General features: G+C 41.1%; 2 protein-coding genes across 2 annotated transcripts in view; both read right to left on the reverse strand.

Annotated features, from left to right (window-relative positions):
• Nucleotides 1–12,091, reverse strand: part of RANBP17 (RAN binding protein 17) — a 149,991-nt gene extending 137,900 nt beyond the window's left edge. Inside the window, 6 exon segments of the mRNA XM_046900429.1 lie at nt 1,904–2,000; nt 2,969–3,034; nt 6,207–6,373; nt 7,179–7,281; nt 8,266–8,412; nt 11,873–12,091. Of these exon segments, the coding sequence (XP_046756385.1) occupies nt 1,904–2,000; nt 2,969–3,034; nt 6,207–6,373; nt 7,179–7,281; nt 8,266–8,412; nt 11,873–12,079 (787 nt within the window). The 5' untranslated portion in view covers nt 12,080–12,091.
• A 3,973-nt stretch (nt 12,092–16,064) lies between these two features.
• LOC769726 (kazal-type serine protease inhibitor domain-containing protein 1-like) lies at nt 16,065–25,405 on the reverse strand. The gene is made up of 4 exons (XM_040647083.2): nt 24,938–25,405; nt 20,535–20,695; nt 18,839–18,983; nt 16,065–18,300 (listed from the first exon to the last, which is right to left on the reverse strand). The coding sequence occupies exons 1-4, from the start codon at nt 25,392–25,394 to the stop codon at nt 18,176–18,178; spliced, it is 888 nt and encodes a 295-aa protein (XP_040503017.1). The 5' UTR covers nt 25,395–25,405; the 3' UTR covers nt 16,065–18,175.
• Between the last annotated feature and the right edge of the window lie 604 nt (nt 25,406–26,009).

Raw genomic sequence — 26,009 nt, forward strand, 5'->3', positions numbered from 1 at the left:
TGTAATAAAGAAAATTTAACATTTTATCTTAAAGAAAGTTACTGCTTCAACATTACAAGCGCAATACAAAGGCATTGAAAAACAAACCTCAAATTCACCAGTCACTGACGTGGTTCCTCAACACTGTAAGGACACATTCTGTTTAAAAAACAGTACAATAAATGCAACAACTTTGTACCGCACTCGTCTGCTTCTTACTTAGATTCCCAATCTCATCTCTCAAGTTGATTAACAGAACAAAGAGAACAGGAATCAAAATTAACCGTAATTAGATGCCTCATTAACTCTGTAACAACTATTGCATGAAACCAGTACTGACATCAAATTCACTTGGCTTTGATATCAACCATTTTGCTACCACTCCTCTCCTAACTTCTAGACTCTTGCATGTAATAGGTTGCAATTATTTTAGTGCTTCTGTAATTATTACCTGAGTGTACTTTTCAGTGCACTACAGATGCTGACAAATATTTCTAAAATCAGCTTCCTATACTAAAATTGGCATTATCAAGATGCCAATTATAGTTTTCATGCTCTTCTGTCCCAGTAGCTGCATGTGATATCACTCTTACAAACCTCTTGACACATGAGAGGCTACAAAACCACCTGTAGACCAGTTGAACTTGAAAGAAGCTAGGAAGTGCTCATAAACACATCTACTGTTTCCATGTGTAATAGCATTTACTAAATCCAAAAAGATGGCACATTCTTGCAAAAGTATCTAATTCCTCTTTTCAATGGCATATGATTTCTCCATTAACACACAGTTCCAACATCTTTCTAAAACATCCTGCATAAATTAGCATAGCACACCCCTTTACAAGCAAGGACTTACACATTAATTGTTATACGCATTAAAAAACTGCCTGTCAGATGATTACAGGTAGCTGAACAAGTGCGCCCTTTAAACCTATTGCAACAATGAGGTCGTCTGCCTACAAACAAGCTGTCAAAGAAATTTAAACCAAGACATTTTACCTTGCTTTTTACAGCAGTACCTTAATCAGATGTCTGAGCCTTGAGAATCATGCCTTTTGCTAAAAAGACCCCATTACCATTATCTACTGACATACTATTACAACACCTGCATTTAAATTCGTGGCATAAAATCCAGTGTCCAAATGTCAACACCTAACTCACTGGATTCTCAGAAAAACTGAGCAAACCAGCACTCCCACAGGAGTTCAAGAACTAGATCTGGGTAACACTCAGATAATGAGCTCCTCTCAAAAGCACTGAGTTGACTGAGCTTAAGTAGAATGGTTCCTCATGGTGCCACTTCCACTGCTATGGAAAGCTTTAATTGGTACAAAAAACGACGTGCAAATCCCAGCTTTGATCTCAGTTTAAACTACATGGAGCTGAGAGACCAGCTTACAGCATGCAGATCTGCACCACCTGCTGTCAAGGTTCTGGAGAGGTTTGGTGATTCAGGGTTCAACATTACGGAGAGGATAAGGAACTAGGGAAGGAGGAAAGCACTTTGGCTAGATTTTACTGCACTGCCATGCCACGAGAAAGAATTTCTCTTTCTTGGTTGCTCCTAATTTAATAAATAATTCTCCTAGCAAATACTGAGACAGTAGGCCTAGCAAACTAATATAAAATTACATTAAGGAAAAACATTAAAAAGGAACAAAGGGTAGACATTCAAACATCAATCAGAATAAGGTAGTTTACCCCTTTGTGCCAAAGCATAAGGGAAGATGAGAAGGCGAGAAACACAGAGCAAGTGAGACACGGAGGAAGGGAGATGGACATTTTTGTCTTTGAACATTTTTAGGTCTAAAGCTTAACAGGGCCTCACATAAACCCCCTGATTAAGAAAATATTAGTGATTCATGCCGGGACAATCAGGATGCTATGAACTTCAGTTTAATTGTAAAGAGCCTCACCTATTTTAGAAAAGAGCACGTAAGCATCAGTATGTCCTTTAAAGACGTGCCACAGAATGAGGTTGTTATTTTACAATGCTCTGCTCAAGGTCTTGAACAACCAAACTAGGAAAAGTTATGACAATCAACAATGCTCCCTTCTCAGCTAAAACTGGACTGTGTGTGTACCTGGCAGGTTAATTATTTTAGAATCACAGAATTGCTAAGGTTGGAAAAGACCCACAGGATCACCCAGTCCAACCATCCACCCATCACCAATGGTTCTCACTAAACCACGTCCCTCAACACAACATCTAAACATTCCTTGAACACCTCCAGGCTTGGTGACTCCACCACCTCTCTGGGCAGCCCACTGCAGTGCCTGACCACCCTTTCAGAGAAACAGTATTTCCTAACGTCCAGCCTGAACCTTCCCTGGTGCAGCTTGAAGCCATTCCCTCTAGTCCTATCACTAGTCAGATGAGAGAGAAGAGGCCAACCCTCAGCTCACTACAACCTCCCTTCAGGCAGTTATAGAGAGCAATAAGGTCTCCCCTGAGCCTCCTCTTCTCCACACTGAACAATCCCCGCTCCTTCAGCTGCTCCTCATAAGGGCTGTGCTCCAGACCCCTCACCAGCTTTGTTGCCCTCCTCTGAACACGCTCCAGGGCGTCAGTGTCTTTCTTGTGGTGAGGGACCCAAAACTGGAGACAGTTCAGCAATAAATACAGATCTTTACAACTTCCTGAAGTGCTTTTTTTTTTTTTTTTTAACCCTTCAAGGTTGTACCTTTGGATGGAAAGGTCTGAAGCACTTCTTTAGGTCAAGACAGAAAAGGACAATCATTAGCAGAAATACAACCAGAAGAGTCGATGACTCAATTTTCTTTATTAGTTCTGGATGTGGCACACATCTGTTACAGTGTGGTGAATTTCTGGCCTCCTGACATATTCTGGTAGAGGAAGAACAGGGAGATAATCAGGTTATAGATAAGTAATATTTCTCCTACCATTTTTATGAAAGGAAGATGCATTTGACATGCTGCTTCATCAGCAATACATACACCCCTTGCACAAGGAAAGAAACATGCTTACTAGATTCATTTCCTAAGCCAGTTCTGACAGAATCATTACTCCTATTATCCAGTGGTCCACAGTGCCCTACAGAAACAAAACAACAACAAAAAACCCAGATATGATTGCTCAAACTTCACTGTTTGTATTTAATATTTTTCCAACGTTTCTCAAGTCAATAGTAATTATTAGATTGAGATAAGCCTAGCTGTTTAGGAGGGTTTCACACAAATCTCTATCACATTAATAGAACTAGATGTTCAAGCTTCCTAATCAGCTCTGGGAAAAAAAAAAAAAAACAAAAAAACATGTAATGTAAGAACTGTATGATAACAAAAACTGTCTGAAAAGAGTTTAATCAACTGCAATCAAGAAATTCACTATTACACATTTTCTAAATGTTTGTTCAGTCTTCCAGAACCAATACAGCAAGCTGCATGAAACTCAAACCATTAAAAAAATCAAGCCATGCATGGATAGAAGAGACCTCAGAGAAAACAAATAGTTATGAAATTGTATGTATCCCAAACCTCATTCTCTCCTCTCCACAACAATCTACAAAGCATTGCTTTGAATTTAATGGCATATTCCATCTCCAGGAATGTGTGTAGAAAGCGAGGCAGCAGGTATCAAATACTGGTTAGATCACACACTCAGATGCAGGTAAGTTCCTCATAACACTTTGAAACTCAGTGACCGGAATTTGCATCTGGTTGTCTTAACTGAGCTATTACAGAGCATTTATTATTAAAGAAATAAATTGGTTTTTCAGTTGCAACTAGGCCTTACCAGTGACTCAATGGGAAGACCTGTGTCTGCTTTCGAAGATGAAGCCTGCAGCTTCAGCATCCTCGGTACCCAAAATGCATTTTTGTCACAACCAAGTCATCATTTTGGCAACTCTGAAGAGCAACTCAAGTTCAACTAACAAACAATCTTTTTTCCCCCCCACCAGCCTAACTTTTCACTGACACCTATTTCGTATTATCATTTACACCAAAATAAATCAGAAGTGAGAAGTTCAGTGAGGTCTCAGCCAAAATTTCACCTGTTGCCCTGCCTTCATTAAGAGTAAGCATCTCATAATTTGAAGGCTCATATCTCTTTGACATTTGCTATGAACGTTCCTTGGATCACACAGATCTACAAAAGGGGAAAATGCAACCTCCCCTTCCCACTGCTGAGGAAAGCCATGCAATGAACTGTGGAGGAACTGAGAACAGAATTACACACCTACCTGCTATTATCCTTTTTTAGATATTAAATCACATTCAAATTCACACTGGATGAACTTCAGTCTGCAAGTGCATACATATTTGAAGCTACCATTGCTTAGGGATTTTTTTTCTAATATAAATTTAATTTGCCAGTAGATATACGGCTTAATTTTCTTTGCTACAGGAATTCTTAATTTAACTAACGAAATCTCTTAAGCAGCTAAATTTTGTATTTAAATCTCCATCTTTAATGAACTACACACTGAAGAGTCATACTGCAATCATTTTAATAATAAATGCAAAATCCAATTACAGTACATTCATAAAAATTACTGCAAAATGGTGGAGTACTATACTTGAGTTTGTTTTTAATAAAAAAGATACTGCATCTTAACTTTTATTAGACATTCCCAATGTAACTTAGAAACTACATTAATCTGAATAGTACTATGAACAAACTCAGACTGCAAAACAAATATGACAGACTCAGTGGCAAGAAATTAACTGTAACTTTCTGTTTGCTTGCTGAGTTGCCAAGATTACTGACACAAATGTACATATCAGATCATTTTAAAAGTAGATCTTCAAACACCTCAATCTCCAACTTTTCTGAAACCCACTTCTCAAAATAAGTATTAGGTTTAATACCTACACAGACATCCAGAAAGATTGATCAGAAATAGCTTTTAACACAGATCTGTTATTCCCCCAAAAGCTTACAAAGGATATTTTCATATCCATTAAATATATATATATAATAAGACTGGTTAATAAGCCATGACATGCAATCGCTGCCTCTGAACTTACATCCCAGAAGACGTTGTATATCCCGTATCTTTACCTACTGCTGTGTCTGACAGTACTTGCTCTAAATCTGAGGTGTATATTTACTTAGCGAACAGTGCAAAGTGGATGACTGCATTCTGACTTTGTAAGGAATTCTCTCAAGTTTTCAAATACTGTATACAGATATATATATACGTGTGTATATATATATATATATATACATACATACACATGTATATATATATATATATATGTATATATATATATACACACACACACACGTGTATATATATGTATACGAATATATATATAGGATATATGCCCGCACACACAGAGTAGATATATTCTTTATATGTAAGAAGTTCACTACCAACACAGTGGATTAAGAAGAAATAACACAGAAGGAAATGCAAAACAAAAACATTACTGCCTCATTCAACTGTTTTAGAGGGAAGATTAGTTACCTTAGTTAATCCCCCCCAGATTCCCCATAACACTTTCTAAAAAGTGTAACTTTTGCGACATGTTTAACACAGGCTAAAATAGGCAAAGTAACAGCTACAGAAAATACTCTGAACTGATTACCAGTCTCCCATATAAGGAATAAAAAGCATCTTGCAGATTTGCACTCTGCCATTCTATCTTTATGAAGCTATCGAGGTACCTAGTGATTTCTGCTGAAAACTACTAAGGCGCAGGTCAAGTCCCTCAGCTCATACAGAAATCCAATAAAGACAGTAACAGTAAACACTCCAACAAGTAGTTAAAAATATAACTTTTTGACTAATACTATATGACAGCAACAATGTTTGAACTAGTTCTAGAACCAAACAGTTCAGCACAACTGAGATTAATGCCTGACACATCTGACAGTCTCACTCTTCACACAGCAGGGTAGCAGTGTTTCCTCATCGGGTAAGTGGAGCAGACACCATACCAGAAACGCATCTCCACCACAGTTTTAAAAAAAGATGACAACATTAAATAGAAGGGATCAATAACTGGGGCTCACGTTTATAATCACACTGTGGAAAAGTGCTTTGGAACTCAGTCAATCAGTAAATAACAACATGGCAGCACTGTGAATATTGTGTGACGCCAATAACTACACAAACCTATCAACTCCCTTCTTCAACGTAGGGCAGTCTTCTGTTTTAAGCAGTTCTCTTCATATTTTTTTCACTCAAAAGAACTTAGTGACATGTCAGGGACTTAAAATGAAGTCATCTCAACTTAAGTGCACGATTGTTTCCTACCTGCAAAAATTGTTTTACATCACCAATGATGTCTCTGAAGACAAGCTGGATTTTCAGTACGTTGAACCATCCTTATTCGGTAATTTTAGCAATGACTTGAACGAGAGCTTGTGTGACAAAAGGAGCCAGTTTGGGTTGAGAAGCTACACAGTTCAGAAGGTAGTTTGCTGTAAAAAGAGGATTTTATAATCAGCAATAAGTCTTCCATTTAAAAAAAATCATAAACCTAAGAAGGGATTTTTAAAAAGTTACGTTCTTATGTTTAATACAATAACTAAGTTATGTTTAAACATTCAATACAGGTAAGCATCTAGTAACACAAAGCACATCACATACATGACCCTAGGACAACGTGACAATAGTCCGTAAAGTCAAGGAACGCTGTCAGGAGTAACACTGATTTTTCATTATGGTCTTATATTTGGGGCATTGAATATTTCAGCATGAAACAGCAGCTCTCATAACCAGCTCAATACATACAAAAGTCTTCTCAGACAAGAGATCCTACCCTCAATTCAGTCTAGAGCATTCCCTTGACCAACGCACATACATTTCAGTGACAGACATTTCTAACTAGCAAGAAGTTAGTCCATTCCAAAATATGTTAAAATATATACAATTAAAGCTGATGAAAGTGAATTGGTACCTAAAAGAACACTGAACGTTTGTATTAGAAGTGGTTTCCCTGCCATGCATTTCACAGCACTGATATCCACAGTGCAGATTTGCTAAAACACTGTATGCTTCTCATGCAAAGGTTTTCAGCATTCAACATTTAACTCATAGTTGCTCACTCTTTTAGGATACGGCAATGACTTTAAGGCAGATCCTTAAAAGTAGGGAAAACTGTAGGATCTTAATTTTGCAAGTGTTTGCCTGCCTGGCGTGCCTTTCACAAATATTAGCACAGGTCTTAAGAGCTCATCATGAGGAGCGTTACCCGTAAGCAACTTATGGGTATGCTAGCAATACCTGCAAGTTTTATCCCATCCCTGGAGGCATTCAAGGCCAGGCTGGATGTGGCCAGACCAGGAATCCAGAAAGTGTATAGGAGCACTACTTTATGTTGAGTTTGCTTCACAAGGAATTAGACCCAGGCACAGCATCTGGAATGCACTGCGGACTCCCATTAGTCAGGCACAGCTTTGCTGTTCTTGTTCAGCTGTCCAGCTCACAAGGCCAACAGTCAAATAATCAATCCAGAGCTCAACCACTGACCCCAACTGGATTCCTCAGAAATAACTTTTGCTGTGCACATTAATTGAAGGATCAGGCACAGTACACCCCAACAAACGTAAAGATTTAAATACTTTTCTACAATGAATTCTGTAGATGCAACAGGTTTTGTAACAAGTAAATTATATTATGGCTGGATAAACTACTTAAGCATGTGCTAGCCTGATGTGTTTGGTTGGTTCTTCCAAGGTATTACCCAATTATTATATGGTATTATATCCCAAAACTCAGAGTGTCTTAAAGGATGTCTCTGAATTACCTGGAAAACAGAGAGACCAATACTGAACTCAGCTTGCACCATCAAATCAGAATCAACTCCCCTATCGCTTTACCCAGATTTAATCTGGAAGCTGAACATCAAAAATGAAACTGAGTAATGAGAAAAAAGTGCTTTAAGCTGACAGATGAACAATTTAAAGACTTTTTTTTTTTTTTAAGTACAATTTTTCTTCATTGTAGCTGACAGCTGGGAATAAGAGTAGGTAACGTTTATCCATACCAGGTTTCACTGCACATGCGTGGCTCCACAGATTACATGCACCGCAACTACAAACTTCAGAAAGTAATGAAACTGAAAGCTAGATGCTTTTCCCTTTTGTCCACGTAATCTCCAATGCAATGCATCATCCATCAGTCTTACAAAGATCACCTCCAAAAGCCAAATTTGCTAGAATAGTTCACAAAACAGAATATGTATGAAAAAAAAAGAAAGGCGAAAGCACAGTGACTATTGTACGTACACATTAATGGCCCACGGCTGGAAAATCTACATGATTGCTACCAGCACAATTACATTTATGGATAACATCCTTTAGATACTTACTGTTCCTTGTTCTAATAAAAGCTGGCACTGGCTAAGACCATCTGGGCTGTTAATAAGCTCCAAGACCATCTTCTCAGCTTGCATTTGCTATGCAAGATCAGCTCCTTCATACAGGTGCTTACTTAGGACCTCTAGTTTTGCCAGATTCTGTTAGGAAAAAAAAAACTACAATTGAAACTCCTGTGGAGATTTTTCACCCACAAAGGATTCCTCAAAAAGTTAACAAAACTAGATCCATACCACTGATTGGAACTGTTATCTCTGCTGAGCTTTCTAGTTGGTCCACATTTTAATTACAAAAAGTAAGAGGTTTTCTGTGCCAACAAACCAAAAAGAATGCTGAAAATTAAGCTTCTGCATCTTATTTTCTGTGCCACCGAAATAAGGTTCAAATTGTTTGTTATTCTGACTCTTCCCTTATGTTAAACAAACAAAAAAGAGAGAAAGAAGAAAAGATGGAGGATAGTAAGAGTTACACTGCTTTGAGAACTTCCAGGAAATCTCATTTTAAAAGTTTTAATTATTCATCACATTACTACATCTGGAAAAAAAGTATCATAGTCTGTGGATGCAAACATCAGTGAAATATAGGGCAATTCAGAAGCTACAGCAGGAACAGAAGAGCTAAAACTCCTCTTCGCATTGAAGCTGAAAAGAACACTTCGTGAAAGAGGGAAGGAAAAAAAAACAAACCTCTTCCCCTATCAGGTGTACAATTCACACCTACCAGAGGGAGCCTCACAGGAGAATGAACCCTTTGGCTACGCATTGGAAACTGCTACTCAAACAGAAACATGAGTATCCATCAACTTGCCAAAGCCTACGGAACTCTCATCAAGACCTGGCCCTGCTATTAGAAGGTAGGTGTTAAATAGTTCATTATTTGAGCCTGGCCTAGAAAGAGCTGGAAAAAAGAACACCAGTGAGCCTAACGAGGTATTTGTCTGGCTTCATTTAAAAGTTTGAACCCAAATCCTTTTTGCTAGTCCTTCCAGAAATACATTTCCTACTTGAAATAAAAGATCTGATTTAGTACAGTCTAGCATTTCTTTAATTAAGCTATCTTAGATACAGAGTTCTTGGTTTTGTCAAGCATTTAGTTAATTTTAGTAACAACTTTTCAGTCAAAAAAAATAGCCCTGTACTTATTCTTTGAGGTATGGCACATTTGCTTCTGGAGTGAACAGACCAAATGAATATATCTAAGACTGAATTCAACAGAGATGTCCTTTGTTTGTCTGCTTTTCTTTCCCCTGAATTTTGGGGAGAGTAGATGAAAAATAAAGAGCAGGTAATAATCCCAGATATGCAATTTTAAATGAGGCAAGATTCATTTCAATTAAAGTGAAAATAAGACTCATGAAATGCAAGCATTCATATCAAGGAAAACATAAAATACAACACACATACACACAAAAACCTCAAATGCCTTACGGGGCTAAAACATGGCAATAAGGATATCTAGCCAATACAGTTCTCAAGCACAAATCCAAAGCATCCTTCCAAAACGGAAGGATCCCATCAGCCCTTGAGATGTATGATTATCACATCGTTACAAGTAGAAGGTAGAGACACTACATACTCGATCTGAACTGTGATTTTCAGATCTGGACAAAGATAACAGCAACAAGTTCAAGAAAAGTCCAGGAGAAAACTGGGATAAGCTTAACTATCAGCATACAAACTTGTACTAAAACAGTCAATCATTTTTACAAGCTCATTAACTAATAATTTATACAAGAAGAACTAAGACTGGATTTCAAGAACATACACATTTCAATGTACTCTCTTAGTGTGTCAATGCTACACTGAAATCTAAGCTGAGGATATGAATTAACTTCTTGTTGACCTGCTAAAACTGCCAAGGATCACACTTTATCCACAGGATAATGAGAGAAACTGACCACGATTTTTTATTTTTATTTTTTAAAGCAAGCTTGAACAAGAATGATGTCCAATGAAAAGTTGCTTGTTGGAAATTGAGAGTGCTGATCTTTGGCACTCTGAAATGCCCTCTATGAATAACCCAGTCTCAAGAAGATGTTACGATAACGCTCCTCATGGGGAAGGTATGGCCAGAAACTGCCTGGAACTCTGACTGCCAGGGAACTTGCCACTGGTTCTCTGGGTTACCCCTTAGGTGTGACACTGAGGAAATACATCAGCCCTCCTTGACTCAGTGAAATCAACAAAGACAATGTGAATCAAGCAAATGCAACCATCTCAAGTACAACAGGGAGTCAGCAGAGCAACTTCACTAAGAAAAAAAGAATACTTGGACAAAACAATGACAAGTGAAGACAGTGCCAAAAAGTCTACGCTAGCTCTATAAACTACACCCATATCTCCTTCAAAGTAACAGAAGGCTGACACCGTCCCTTTCTGACTGTGACAAAAACCACGTGAAACTGCTGCTTTCCAACACCACCATTACTCAAATCCTTACCAACAGCTGAAAGCTGTCCCTGAGAAAACAGCAATGGCATCACTGAAGGGCACCCCGGAGTGCAGTGCTGACTGCCATACGTGGGTCAGAAGCAAACTGCCACAAGAAGCGGCACTTCTGATTACAACGTGGAACATTTCCCAAGACAGAGATTCGAGTCCTCGTGAGAAAAGTTAGATGCTCATTTCCTTCCGGTCATCATGCTTTTGTAAATTGCAAAAACTAGCTAAATGAAATTAACCAGACGCTTCTGGCCGTGCCTGCCGCCCTCAGGAGCCCTCCGCAGCTCCCACAGGCTCCACAGCAACATGGTGGGCCGGCGGTCAAGGAGCCCGACAAACCGGCAGCAAACCAGGCAGGTTCCTGATTCAAGTTCTGCTGACACTGCCAAATTCCCCCAGACGTTTCGATTTTCCCACCGAAAAGCATTCAGCGGGGAAAGTTCACCCAGTTCCACGGAGAGCAGCACTGCTGGGATGCCGGTGCCAATCACGGCGGGGATGGGAGCTGCTCTCGCACTCCTCGCTGTGCACTGCACGAGGTGCCCGAGCACCCAACGCCTAAGATGGCTCCTGATGCTCCCAACCCAGGGAGCCAGAACGGTCTGAGGGAATGCCCGACACCTCAAACAGCCCCGGGAGGCCTTATTCCCTTCCCGGTTGTTGGTGTCGGTGCTGACGTTCCCCTCGGACGCGTCCCGGGCGCGGGCTGGCTGCGGCGTTCGGACCACAAGTTCCGCGCGGAGCCCAGCGGTGCCTCAGGCAGAAGCGCAGGTGCTGCCGGCTCACACGCCGGGCGCGCACGCACTGTCACGACGGGGCGCAGGAAAACCCACCCGTGGCTGCGCGGCCCCGGAGGCAGCAGCAGCAGCTCGGCACCCGGGCGTTCCGACACGGCTACTCCCGCTCCCACCGCCGCTTCCCGACACCGACACCTGCGGCGCGCAGCCGCCCAGCCCGCTCCCAGCGCCGCGGCCAACCCGCTCCGCACGGCGCGGAGCCGCTCTCCTCAGCTCCGCTCCCCGGGCACCCGCGGCCCCTGCCCCGCGCCGCCGGACCCCACAGCCAGCCGCCCCTCGCTGCGCCCCGGCCCAGCACCGCCCCCAGCGACCGGGCCGGCTCCCCTCGGCTCGCTCCGTCTGCTTCTCCGTGCCGCACCGACCTGGCCGCGCAGCGCCATCTTCCCGACCGGCGAGGAGGGGCCGCGGACCCGGCCGCGGCTGGGGGCAGCACCGAGCCGCTTCGTGCCAGAGCCGGCCGCTCTACGGGGTGGGACGGGGGCGGCCGTTGGGCGGAGCGGCCGTTGGGAGGGGCGCGCGAGAGGCACGCGCTGACGGGTCCGCGTGGGGCAGCGCGCAGAGGGCGCCATTTTGTGAGCGCGGAGCTCACTTGGTGCTCGCTGGCTGCCCTTCCCGGGCCTTAGCGACTGGAAGGACCAGGATTTTCAGTAGGTACCGCGACTAAGTGCTGCTTGAAGTGATTCAAGACTTATATTTTGCTTTGCGTAATGAAGCGTTTGCAGATAGTACCAATTTGGCGATGGGCGTGAGGATAGGAGAGCCCTCCAGAGGGATGTGGACAGGCCGATTGCTGGGCTGAGGCCGCCGGGGTGTCGTTCAACAGCGTCAAGTGCCGGGTCCTGCAGTTGACCATGAGCCAGTAGTGTGCCCGGGCAGCCAAGAGCACCAGTGACATCCCGGCTTCTATCAGAAATAGTGCAGCCAGCAGGAGCAGGGAGTGATCATCCCTCTGTGCTCAGCTCTGGTAATTCTGCACCTCAAGTGATGTGTTCAGTTTTGGGCCCCTCACAAGAAAGGCATTGAGGACCTGCAGTGTGTCTAGAGAAGCACAACAAAGCAATAGAACAAGAGGGAACGGCCTCAAATTGCGCCAGGGGAGGTTCAGGTTGGATATTAGGAGGAATTTCTTCTTAGAAACCTGAACTTCCCCTGGTGCAATTTAAGGCCAGCACTTTTCTCACTTTGAACCTGGGAGGACCTGCTGACCCCCACCTCATCACAACCTCCTTTCAGGGAATTGTAGAGATCTTGTTGCTAAGGTCTCCTCTGAGCCTCTTCCTCTACAGACTGAACCATTCCAACTCCCTCAGCCAATCTCCATAAGATTTGTGCTCCAGACCCCTCACCAGCTTTGTTGCCCTTCTCTGAACGCACTCCAAGGCCTTGTTATCTTCTGAACACAGTTCTCCAGGTGCCACCTCACCAGTGCCAAGTACAGAGATAGGATCACCTGCTCCTGCTGGTTGCAATATTTCTGATACAAACTGGGATGGCATTGGCCTTCTTGGCCACTTGGGCATGCCACTGGCTCATGTTCAGTCAGTTGTCAACTAACACCCGCAGGTCCTTTCCTTTCATGCAGCTTTCCAGCTGCTCTGCCCCAAGCCTGTAGTGTTGCATGGGATTGTTGTGGCCAAAGTGCAGGACCCAGCACTTGGTCTTATTAAAGCTCATACTATTTGCCTCTGCCCAGTCATCCAACATATCCAGATCCCTAAAGGTCAGTGAGGCGAGTACTGCACAAGTCAGAGACACAAGAAGATCGATACAGAGATTATCTAACATAAAGCCATTCTATGATTTGAGCAATGTCTACAAGTATCTGCATAGGAAAAGGTGTGCTTTCATGCGGATTGCTGAACTTGGGAGGGAAATATATAATTCATTCTAACCTCTGTGAACTGAAGTTGGGCAAATTTGCAACAGAAATAAGCAATGCTGGTGATTGTTGGAGTGACTCATCCCAAAGACTGGTGTACTCCCTGCCAATAGATGGAGAGCGGTCATTTTCATAAAAGATGACACAGTAAGTGCATGAGCTGTGTCTTGGGGTGGAAATTGGTGAAGTATGTGGTTGTTACAGACTGCATGTATGCACAACATTGTACCATATGCATGCAGAGCAACATGGTTTTGTCACGTGAAAAACTTCTTTACTGTCAGAGTGACAGGGCACTGGAACAGGCTGCCCAGAGAGGTTGTGGAGTCTCTTTCTCTGGAGATATTCAGGACCTGTCTGGGTGCCTGCCTGTGTGACCTGCTGCTGGAAACTGCTTTAGCAGAGATTTGGACTCAGTGATCTCTAGAGGTCCCTTCCAACCCCTATAGTTCCCTGACTGGGCAAAATGAGAAGCATCTGTGTATTCTTTGTCCTGCTGCAGGTGAACAGTGAGTATTTGCAGCATAAAGCCAAACTGAACCTAGGGTAAAACTCAACAATGTGTGTTTGTTCAGGCATCATAAGGAGCATCTGGAATCAGTAGCACCAGGAGGAAGGAGGTAACAACTGAAGTGTCACAGAGGGTAGGCAGCAAAAACATTGAATGGTATCACTGTGATACCAACATGAGCTGGGGAGAAGTTAGCAGTGAAAACCAGCCACAAAATGTCTACAGACTATTATCATACATAATACACTGTGCACACTGTTGTTTGATATTTTAACATCGGAGTAAGGATTTTTGTCTGAACATCCCCTGCTCAATCTCCCCAGTGATTTGTAGTCCGTGGCACTTTTATTCTGCTTGACAAGTGACATGAGTTTGTGTAGAATTGCTGTTTCTCTCCTGTTGTCTCCCACATTATAAAAATGCTCATGTGAAGGCTGGTAGCCCAGAGATGAGGGCAAACTGTGTAAATGGAAGCTGCTTCAGAACGAAAGTGAATCTGACGTATTAGCTGGAATCACTATCTAGCAGTGGGGTCAAGAAGCAGTTATGACACTCTAATTGGGCAGGAATAATAACATCTTTGTACATGAACTTATCACAGTTGGATGATGATATCATCTTTGAATCATATGCTTTTTGTAGAAAATACATCATTAATTACTGGAGAGTGAAGCAAAATGAAAAAGGAAAATGATTTTAAACAGTTTCTTGATCCCGTGCCCTCACAACAGGCTGGTGCTCCTGGAAGTCAAATAGCTCAGACTGCTCAGTCTCCTAATTATTGCTCCTCAGTCCAGTGCGCCCTTTTTCATCCTTTATCCTGTGCTGAAGCAGAATCATTTATCTGCAGCCGTTGCCCAAACTAAAGGAAAAGTAAAAAGCATGCCAAAGGATCAGAAAAAAAAAGGACTGACGATATGCAGAAGGGAAACAAAGGATTTGAAAGGGAAGTAGGGGAACAGATCATAACAGAGGGATCGCCGGGGCTGAGGAATACGGAATGAAACAGTGATGTGGGGGGTGAGGAAAGTCAGCCATATGATGTGGCAGTTGTGGGAGATGCTGTAGGTTTATGAAGTGTCTGAAGAGCCAGAAGCAGCTTGCTGGTGTAGGTCAGGAAGCTAAGAAGTTCTTACACAGCCTTTCAAGACCTTGACCCGAAGATCGGTTTCAGTTCTAGCACTTACTGTGGCTCCTGCTCCAGGTGATGGGCCGTTACCTATGCTGTGCTACTAAATTGTGTAAAGGCATGAAGAAATGAGGTTAATAAGTCAAACAGTTGAAAAGCTGTGCATAGGCTAAGGACATCACAAACAGCTGAGCATTTGGGAGCTTGTGCCTTCTGCAGCACTGAGTCAGCCTCTTACCCAAAGACACCCACCCATTCCTCATCAGCCTTGGTCCCAGTTCTGGTCCAGCATATAAACACAGATAAAAGCTGAAAGCACAAAGCTCGTACCACAAGGCACACAAGTAGTGCTTGCTCTGCAGCACACACAGCATGACTGTGACTATTTCTTCCTTGGTTTAACCAATTTAATCATTGAAATCTCTCGGATGTGGGCAATTGCACTTCTGTATCCAATTTCTGTTAACGATAGACTGATTATTTTAAAGGGAAAAAAGCAGTCTAGCTGAAGAATTAACAGATTCCTAGACTAATGCCTAACAAGCTCCTGAGATTTAACATAGCAAGTAAGAATGTCAGACTGTGAGACTGCTTCAGACTGTGTCAAAGTCCCAGCACTAAGGACAAATCTGTGTTTAGGAATGTAGTTTATTTAGAAGCTTTCACACAATTCTTTTATCCTTGGGAGGTGGAAATGACACGATGAAGATGCTTGTGTGACTGGCATTGATGGCAGGAGGTTGTGCCATGAAATTTAATCTTGCTCTTATGGAAGATAAAAACAAATTTATTCTTCCGAGGAAGTTGAGTTAAAGGAATGTTTTAAATCTGCCGCACCAGATTCAGTAATGAGACCTCCCTGCAACCTTCCCTCCCCTATGGTTTCCAGCTCAAGTCTGTGTCTCATTTGCTGCTAGGTGGAATAATGCCCACGTCCTCAATTTGCTGTTACTTTGCATTATGTGAATAGATCTGTTGCTGCAGGCAGTGCACTCACAGTCAGATCCGTTCCTTTGCAATGCTGCTTACAGAGGGTTGAATCTTCTCCATCCTTTTTTATTTAATTTTATGTGACTTGATTATATATAGCACATAAAGCATATAAACAAAGTCTCCCAAAACCAGAACTAGCAAATGCTCAGGGTATCGATGTGTTCCTATCAGTGTTCCTTTTTGTTTGTTTTTTCTTTTTTGCATTACATCAGGGTTTTCCCTAACATGCACTTTTCCCATTGAAAGACATAGCTAATAATTGACAAGAAATGATTAAATTAAATTGACAAGTAAGGATTAAATATATTAATAAAAGAGAAACCCGCAAAGGTAAATGCAGTGGATTTAAATTAGAAGGCTTTGTTATAGAAAGGTTAGGCTTTTTTAAATAGACATAGTCCACCCACCCAAGCAGTTGCAGTGTGGTATTGGATATAGTTCTGCTACACGTTTTCTCATTCAACTATTGTTGGTTTTTCTTCTCTTTTTCACTGTGCATCAGTAATGGCAGAAGGCCCTGAAGAATTACCATTTGTCTCTATGGCTAATGATTTCAAGATTATTTTGCTGCGCCACGTTCCATCCCCTGCCAATATGCATGGCCACAATTTAGCGAGTGCTGTAGTAATCTAATTCATTCATCTGCAACACAGACTGCAATTGATCTTGAACATATGTCTGAAGATTAAATAGTTACATTAACAATCATCCATTTAAAAATACAGTGATTCCTACCAGACAATTCTTTGTTAAAAGCAATATGTAGTGAATAAACAAAAAGCTTACCAGACATAACACTAAGAAGACCAGAAAGAGTCCATAACAGCAAAATCAGTGATTAAATCTGAAGCCATTTGATACTCCTAATTAAAACTAATTAATCTTTTCAATGACCTAGTCGTGTGGTTTGTATTGTAAGTGGACAATATTCCAGGAACTCTGAGCCAAAATAAATTATTCTATGCTCTTTTCTTACCTGTACAAAGATCAATAATACCTCAGGGCAAACACAGTCTATAGCCAATCTCTTAATGTAATTTATATTGAAGAAAAATGTCTCATGGCAAAGGAAAGCACAGAGCAGCACAACATTAATGGAGGTGTTTGTGATGCGCTGTATGTACATTTTAAAAACTCTACAAAGTGTGTACAGCAATCACTGCGTGTTTTTGTGCATTTGATAAAGAAGATTACAAATAATGAGGGTTAAAATGCAGGAGCCTGAACTCTTGCTCCCTTACTTGTTACTGAAGTGTCTCATTAATTTACTGCTATTCATAACTATTGGTTCTCTGTGTGTTTGCTGGGCATGTGCTGAGCCACGGAGCAGCTGCCTTCCTCAAGCTGCAGTAATTCCCACCAAACGTGGTGATGTTCAGAACATAAACAGCAGTTCCAGACCTTGAACCATTGCCTCACGTGGTGGGAAGTAGCTGGTGCTGCTGGAGTAGCTCAGGAGCTGTTAGGAAGTCAAAGGGTATGTTTGTCTGTTTGGATGCACAGGAAACCTTTCCTGGGCATTGCTAGCAAAGCAGTGCTGACTTGCATAAGACTACTATTCATGTTTGTATTAAAAGTAAACAAAGTGACACTCCGAAAGGCAGGGAATTTACCCATGGTGAGTCTAAGTGTACACAGTTTTGAAGAAGAAGAATCTTGTTAAAGCTTACAAGAAATTATGAACTAAGAAGATGAAAGTCACTTCTGCCACCTTTGAAGCTAGGCTTCTTGCTATGTCAACTATCATTTGCTTAGTACATTATATAAATAAAAATAGGACATTGGTACAAATTAAAAATTTAGTTTAACTATTGATATTGTTTTGCTAGAAAAAACTAAAAATGTTAAAGAAATTACAGAATAATATACATTTTTAAAAATTAATATAAAATTTGATCCTTTCAGGGCACTTACTAGGTTTTTACTTACTAAGATTTTTATTTAACAGTCTAAATGCATGAACTTCAAACTGTTCTTATTTCAGGTAAGTATCATGATATACTTCAGCCAAAGTTGAATTCCGGGAAGGTGGGATGCACAAATGAGTGCAGTGTTATTAGAGAGGCTACTTACAGCACAGGGAGTACAAGTAAATATAACAGTGTGAAAGGTGTCTGACAGCGCATGTACGGAAACTGTTATTCAGAGTTGTTTCAATTTTCATAGTCCCCAGATTCATATTCTTCCTCATCCTCATCGTCAGAATGGTCATAGTAGTCCTCATAGTCATAGCTTGCACTTCTACTGCCAGCAGTTAAGGCAAATGCAGAAGATGAACCTGCACAGCAAGACATCATTGAATCCTAATTAATTTAGTTGTAAATAGGAGTGAACAGGACCATATTGTTTTATGTGTTAGCCTGTAGGACTGGCACAATGCAGAACAATAGCAAAACTGTTTCTTCTATCTTTCCAAACTCTTAGTGGTAAGATACAGCTTCAATCCTGACTTTTTGAAAAGCAAACAGATAAACTGAACTGGTGGTTCAAAGACTGCCTCGGCTGCAACAGTTCTGGGATGAGAGCTTCTACTAACAGCTCAGGGCTTCTGTAGGATGAGGATAATGCAACTGTGTCCCAGACCTATGACTGTAATCCTCAGCATTCTGTTTTTTTCTGGAAGGTGATATCATTAGAAGCAAAATATTATGCTATTAGCACATTGCTACTTTTCTCCTCCAGAATTCATAGGCACTTGTGAGTTATAAACCTTTTGCAGGCTGTTGAAGCTTTTCTATATTCTTCACATAAAAAAAACCAAACAAGCAAACCCCAAACCAAACAAACCCAAAACAAAATCAAAGAGAACAACGTACCATCAATGACTTTCAATCTCGCAGAGGCGTATGTTGCACCATACTTGTTCTTGGTATGGCAGATGTAGATGCCTTCATCTGATTTTTTGAGGCCTTGAATCTGCAGCCAACCTGTCACACCGTACTTCTGAGGTCCACCTCTGGCCTGAGAGAAGAAACAGTCAAAATTAAGTTGAAGTCAGGTAGTTAGGAGGCAAGAGGATATTTCTAAAAATAATTGTGGCCAGATTTAAACATCATTGCAAACGTTGCTTTTGTTTACTATGTCCTGCCATCATGCTTTGATTCTGTGTTTGATTCTGCTGCCATATGTTCTAACTTTTTGTTGTCTCTGTGCCTCTCAGTTCATGCTTTCCTTGCTTTCATCTTTAAACTGCTGCCCTTTGCAGCGCTCTGATTGCTGTTCTGCTTCTGCTTCCCAGCAGTCCTTCCCTCTCTTGTCCTGGCACCACTTCTTGCTGCAGTTTCAAAGCACTGCCACTTGTTCTCAAGCTCATCAATTTCTTTAGGATAAGAGTGGCATTTGAGTTGGGGCCAAGCTGACACTCAGCATCCAAGCTTTAACAGACATAACATGAGCTATCATAATTAGTCAAAATCAGTTTCCACTGACTGACTCCTGCCAAAGCCTTTTAATGGGGGGCTTTGTTTTCCAACCAAGTAATACAAGTACAAATCAGCTAAATGTTAACAGAGATGCTCTCATGCTCACTCTGACCTGATGAGACAAGTTAACAGGGTTCAGGTTAGTCTCCAAATTGACCACTGTTTGGATGTGGCTCCTTGCCCTGCTGTGTCTGAGCAACCGTTAAGTTCACTAACTCCACTCACATTCATGCTGTCTCTGAATACATTTCTAAATAACTTTGATTCTTAATACTTTTCATTAGTTTCTTTCTATGCTTTTTCTATCTATAATTTTGTTCAGGTCATGCTCCATGTCTGCTGGATCTTCTTGCTTTTCAGTTGTGTATCCAGAAAGCTAGATTTGTCGTAGTCTGTTCAGATTCTTTGTCCACCAGAGAAGACATGCTGGTACAGACTCCTTCTTACTGCAGTCTTCCAGTGTTTCTGGCTTTGTCAGCTTTTCTCCCCCAGAATGTTATTTCCATTAAAAACAATTAGTGTTTTGATTTAATTTTAGCTTAAACTTTTGGGCTGTTTCTGCATATGCTCAAAGCCCATACCAATGCCACTCTACCCTTTCCCTGTCGACTAAAACATATATCCTCCATATAAAATGAGCAAATTTCTTTGTTTTCCTTTTGAACACCTCAGGGACTGGACCCAGATGGCACGTCTCCAGAAACAGCATCTTGCAAAGGAGAACTTTAGGTATCTGCCAGAATGATGCTTCTGCATGAAGAATAGAAAAATAGCTGCCCACAGCCATCTTTCTCAGTGTACCTTCTTTTACATGGTAGCCTATTCAGTTTCTCCAGAACTACACCTGCATAAGGAGAATCTTCCCTTTCCCTGAAGCAGGATGGATGGTACCCACCCTGTTATTCATTCTGCTTGCACTGCCACAGTAATGATCCCTGCACTAGCCAAAATCAGAATCCATAACATAATCATAGGGCCCTTGTAGGAAATCTGTTTACGGCAACAGCATTGCATCTTGTGGGAGAAATTCACTGATGAATTCCCCTACTCCCCATTCCAAACCGTAAGATGCAGAAAATGCAGTTTTTACCTGTACTGAGATGTGGGCGTCATCTCCTGGTAAAAACATTTTATTCCCCTTTTTTTTCCATTCAAGGTGTGGCATAGGATAGGCTGACACCTCACAGCCAAAAATGACATCGTTGCCTGTGAAATTCTGGACATCCTGAGGTGGCATAGAAATCACAGGAGCTGCAAAGACCCAACAGTACTGCTTTAGGAGACCGTGAGCAAAAGCCAACACATAAGGATGTAACATCAGTTCTTGTTGTAGGTAATTTTCCCACCTCACACATTTGGAAGAGCCACATGATTCCAAGCAGCTTTTAAATCTCAGAAAACTTCACGTCGCATTGAAGTGTGATGAGGTAGTTTAAAGACTTATTTTGAAGGACCTGCTTGTCCTTTCTTTGTGCACATGGTCATGAAAGTTAAGATCAAAGTTCAGTTTGTACCATTATGGACTAGACTCAAGGCCTGTCAGTCTGGCAGCCAATAACTCATCCGGACCTTCAGAGGAAGGCACAAGAAATTCCATAGCAGACCATCACAAAACATCTTTATCCTGAATAATAGTTCTTAATTGCTGTTACATTTTGGTTAGCTTAAAAGATGAAATACTGAGATGACTAGCTTATCAAAACTTGTTTAGTGGGTGCATCGCCTTGAACTTATTTTGTTGTAAAGCCTCGTCTTCCTATGTAACCCATGAACTCAGTAACACCATTCGTGGGTTTCACATTTATCCTCACTTGGTATCAATTTCAACTGATTTCCTTGTGTTAGGAGACATAAGTATTAAAAGTAAATGAAATCTAATTATTTTATAAGGTTTTGAGTTTAGTGAAATTATTAGATTTCCACTTACTTGCTTCCTACTGTTATTTTACGCTCATCCTCCTTATCCATTTATTTACTGCTGCTTTAAATTATTGTTTTCCACTTTTTTTTCCTAAAGAAAAGCTATCAACAACCACGAGAGGGAGCCAGACTAGGGATTTGAAGATGTTAAACCATCACCTGATACGTTCAGGAACTCTTCAAATGCATATCTGTCTACAAGCATGTTTAAGCATACTCCCTTTTAGCAGGACATGATGTTATTTAGTAGCACAGAGGAAAATAACTTGTTTACTCTCACTGCAACTCTACTGTTTTGGAAATCTCTTTGTATTTTCTCTCATCCACTTGTGGTCAGTGAGAAATGTTTTCTTTCTAAGGTATGTTTTCCTTCTCTCTTTTCGTTCATAGTAGGTTTTTTTTTTTTTTAATTATTTTCTGGGCCATTACACTTGTGTTTAATTATTGCTTTTATTTTATATTTTACAAATAATACAAACCCCATGCATCTTACAACACCAGTTTGCTGTGTGTTAACGCAGAGAGATGAAGTCACAATTTACCAGAAGTTTACAAACTTCCTAACTGAGTGTTTCAGAGTTTGCATCCAGCCAAATTCTCCCATGCACATCTACGTGGTGTTTGTTAGCTTGTTCTGCAAAAATGTGTCTTTAAGAACAAGTCTTTGCTGGTGTGATAACCAGTTTTTTAAAACAGATAAGTTTTTCTTAATAATTATAGACAGCGTTCTGCTGCCTCCGTGTACAGAAGTGAATGCACAGCACTTGTGCCTTGCCTCGGACAATTCCAGTTGCAAACTACCCTTCTGTGTTACAGAATACATAAACCAGAAGCCCACAAGCCAGGGAAAGTCAAAATACTGCTTCACCTTTCATAATTGCCTTTAACTACACCAGACAAAAGAATTGTGTAATAACAGGTTTTTGTTCCTTAATTTGGATCCATTTTTGTTAACCTGGATGTGATTTGATGAAAATGGCAGAAAACTGGGTGGATTCGGGGTTTTTTGTGTTTGTTTCTTTTTACTCTAAACGTTGGATTACTGCTTGTTTTTAACTTTATATGTTTAATTTAAAATTTTATGTTATTATGTGATACGGCTAATTACAAAGAGAAGCTCTGCTGGTTCTGTTACCTCATTAAATTATCAGCAGGAAGGCTGTGAATGGGGATAGATTAAGCGTGGAGAATCTGTATATAATCACTGTACTTAGTAACCTTGGTAAATTATTAGATAAACCGATCAAAACTAGCATTTAGAAAGAGAAAGGCTTTCTTTCAGTGCTACTTTAGGGAGCTGGGCCTTTTTCTTCCCCTTTTTCTGGTTAGAGATGAAAGATAAAAGGCTGTGCTCTTCTGATGAAAGGAGTTTATTGTTATTTATTTATTCATTGCTTGCTGTATACAATTAATCCTTTTGGCATCAATAGGAAACAGCAGATGCTTTGAAGGAGAAATAGCAAAACAAAGTACTTGGAGTTGACTGAAGGTTATATTTATAGATTGGTACCAAAACCCCACAGTGTTCAGTGTTTGTTTCTCATGCAAATTGGAGTCAGTGGAAAGCGAGTGCCATAGCAAGGAGGCTGCTGCTGTTGGAGCCAGGCTCCCCGTTGCCTTTTGTTGTCAGCCACTGTCATGAAATAGCCTAAATCACGGTGCACTTTCACATGCCCACTGCATGCTTCAGGTAGCTGCAGTGGCAAGGAGCGGGGGCTGTTATGGAGGACCAAAACGTGGTGCCCACATGGTAGCAGCTCTGTGGCCCAAGCTCCTTTCAGGTCCTAAATACAGCCTACAAAAAGCAGCACAGGAGCAGCTGCTCTGAGAAGTGAGAAGAGGAGCACTGCTGCTCTGGCCCCTTGCTGGCCCAGCACACTACAGGCCCAAGTGCAGTTGCCGTTGGGCTCGTACACCAGCTGCATGCTTCTTTCTGCAAGAGCCAAGGTGACAGGCCCTCATTTTTCTTAAATAAACTCTGCACAGCACTGAGATGGTTATGAGCATATGCCCAGGCATCTGTGCAGTTCAGTACGCTGAGTCATCCTAATAAATGTCTCAGTATTTCTGGAGAGAGGGTCCAGCCTTTCTGGGGACCAAGGGAAGTAGTAAAAAAGACACTGGGGGTGATGCCTCTGTGCAGAGGAGCTTTTCTTGTTCATCGTGCTTAATGAGCAGCATTACACACCTCAGAGGTAGCTCCAAGGCCAAATCAAGCTTTTTGGCTGGGTCTGTTTTATTAATTAGAACAAAACATTGCTTTAAGGTGTTCAGGCACACAGGCTTATTAGTTGCTATTTGAATGGTGCTTCCAACTGAAACGTCCCTGAAAGGGTTATGTTGTAAGAACTAGTGCTATTTTAATGCCAGATATGAAAACATACCTAAGGGCAAACAGGCTTTCAGTCATACTATGAGCTGCTGTGCACTGAGTTTCCTCAATGTCTCTACAGGCAAGTCTTACTTCCCAGCTTAATACCATAATGGCAAATAAGTGATTCTCTAATAGATACTTCTTTTGCGACTAGAGAAAACAAGAAGTCTGGTATTAGCTACTCATCACCTTTCAAGTATTCAATATCCAGTGTCCATTTGATATAAGAGCGCAGCATATGGTCTAAATTGTAAGCAATAGATTGCCAACAAGGAATGGGTAACATGCACCTGAGTTACTCCCATATGCGGACCTTTGCCAGAGGTACAATTTTGGATTCCCAAGTATGACCTATTTGTGACTCAGAAGCCTCTTCTACTGATATTTGAGAAAATATTTAATTACCTTTTCTTTTTTAAAGAAAAAAACTTCTTCCCTTTCATTCTGTAATCACCTGATTTAGGTGTAAGGTGCCCAGGAGTAATGTGAATAATGAGAGCAGCATATGAGCAGGAGACAAGATTCCCTCTTACAACCTGACAAGGAGTCCTTCCACTAACAATCACCATGGAGGAGCATGTATTCACTGTAAGTATCTTTAATAAAATTGTTTCTGCTTGATTTTATCCTAATACATGGATTTCTATTTCATAGGTACCTAGATTTGATGATTCATTAATTAGATTGCTTTGGACATTTTTGTAAAAAGCATACATACATCTATTAATTAAGTCCTATCTCCTTTTTCCTCTACTTCACCATTCTCTATATATACATACAGATACATGTGAATGAAGTCTGCTTTGTCATCACTGCTTCAATATCATGTCAGTCCTCATAATAATTTGCACAGTCCTCCCAAACTATTTTATCTGTTCATCTACTCCCAATTACACAGAGAATTTTTGTAGAAAGTATCTCATATCCTGCTTTTTCAGTGCAAATCTGGTCCATAGAGTTGTGCCTTACTAGTTAACATGTGATATAAGATCCACTAGGAAAATGCAGAGGCTTATTACACACAAGATTAAGTACTAGCTACTGAACCACAGTCAACACAAACTAGTATTGCAACAAAATGATAACTGGAAGAAAAATGCTGCATTAGTTCAATTAAGTTAAGACTGCAGCATCTAGTAACATACTGCAAAATCAGAATTGCATCTTTTTTAGTTTGAAAATAACTCTGTTCAGGTTACCTGATTCACACGGTCCTTTATGTTTCATGCTGATATTTCTTTTAGTTGCATAAGCCTTGTTGAATTGACAGATGTTCTCATAGGTCTTCCCATCAGATCCGCAGATGCTCTCTTGAGACTTGCACACACACTGGGGTTCAGGGACTTCACCAAACCTGGCTTCATCGGCATCCAACCTACACTCAAGGTTGTCCCCACACTGCCCATAAAAATGATTGCCCTGGTCCAGGTCACAAATCTGACCTTCCACATTTCCACATTCAGAACAGCAGCCACAATGGTCCACTACAGTCCCAGCCAGACAGTCTTTTGGCTCAGAGCAAAGTGCCAAATCACATTTTCCGCAGCTATCTCCTTCCTTTAAGAGCCTCCACCAGCCTCGGTGGTACAAGGCAGGGAAACTCTGAGAAACCTGCACCAGTACTACCAGCACTGCTGTAACCACCGGGGGCTTCATCTTGAGAATGTAACGAACAAGCAGAAAAGGTCCTTGGACTAAAGCCAGGAAAAAAAAAAAAAAAAGAGCTTGTGAGAGAAAAACGTCACAATCCTTTTTTGTTTTAGAATATAAATTCTCTTGCAAGCACAGGCTTTAAGAAGAAATTAGCATCAGATTCCTAATCTGGAATTGATAATAAAAATGCATACAAACCCACCAGCTTTTCTCTAATGCAGTTTGGAATGCAAATATTGCTTGCACGGAAATCAAACTACCCCTTCTGACAGCTCTCTGAAAAGCTGTTTGCTCATTGTCTCCTTGAGCCAAATTTGCAAAGCATTGCTCTACTGAAACAACATTATGTTGCAGCTGTGTGGAAAAGGGAACAGAGTAAGTTAGTGCAAAATGAAGAAATTAACCAGTAAGAGTATTTTATTTTGAAAGAGATTAAAAAAAAGAAAGATAAAAGTGGATAGAAAGTAGCACCAGCACCCTGGAGCTCAGCTGGTACTCTAGAGACTAGAACAAGGTTTAGCACCAGATTTCACCCTTTAATGATCTTATCTAGAGGTTTCTGAATTAGTAATTTACTTACAGGCTCTTTACAAGCAAGGAACAAGCCAGGACATCTGA

Source organism: Gallus gallus, chromosome 13 (assembly GCF_016699485.2).
Source record: "Gallus gallus isolate bGalGal1 chromosome 13, bGalGal1.mat.broiler.GRCg7b, whole genome shotgun sequence".
In the NCBI taxonomy this organism is placed as follows: Eukaryota; Metazoa; Chordata; class Aves; order Galliformes; family Phasianidae; genus Gallus; species Gallus gallus.

Bases quoted from the DNA above. Each gene is read 5' to 3' on its own strand.
- LOC769726 (XM_040647083.2), bottom strand. From the start codon at position 25,394: ATGAAGCCCCCGGTGGTTACAGCAGTGCTGGTAGTACTGGTGCAGGTT. The intron at 18,984-20,534 runs GTAAAAACTGCA...TTCTTCTCTCAG, and splicing joins ACGCCCACATCTCAGTACAG to GCCAGAGGTGGACCTCAGAA. The intron at 18,301-18,838 runs GTACGTTGTTCT...CTTGCTGTGCAG, and splicing joins GAGATTGAAAGTCATTGATG to GTTCATCTTCTGCATTTGCC.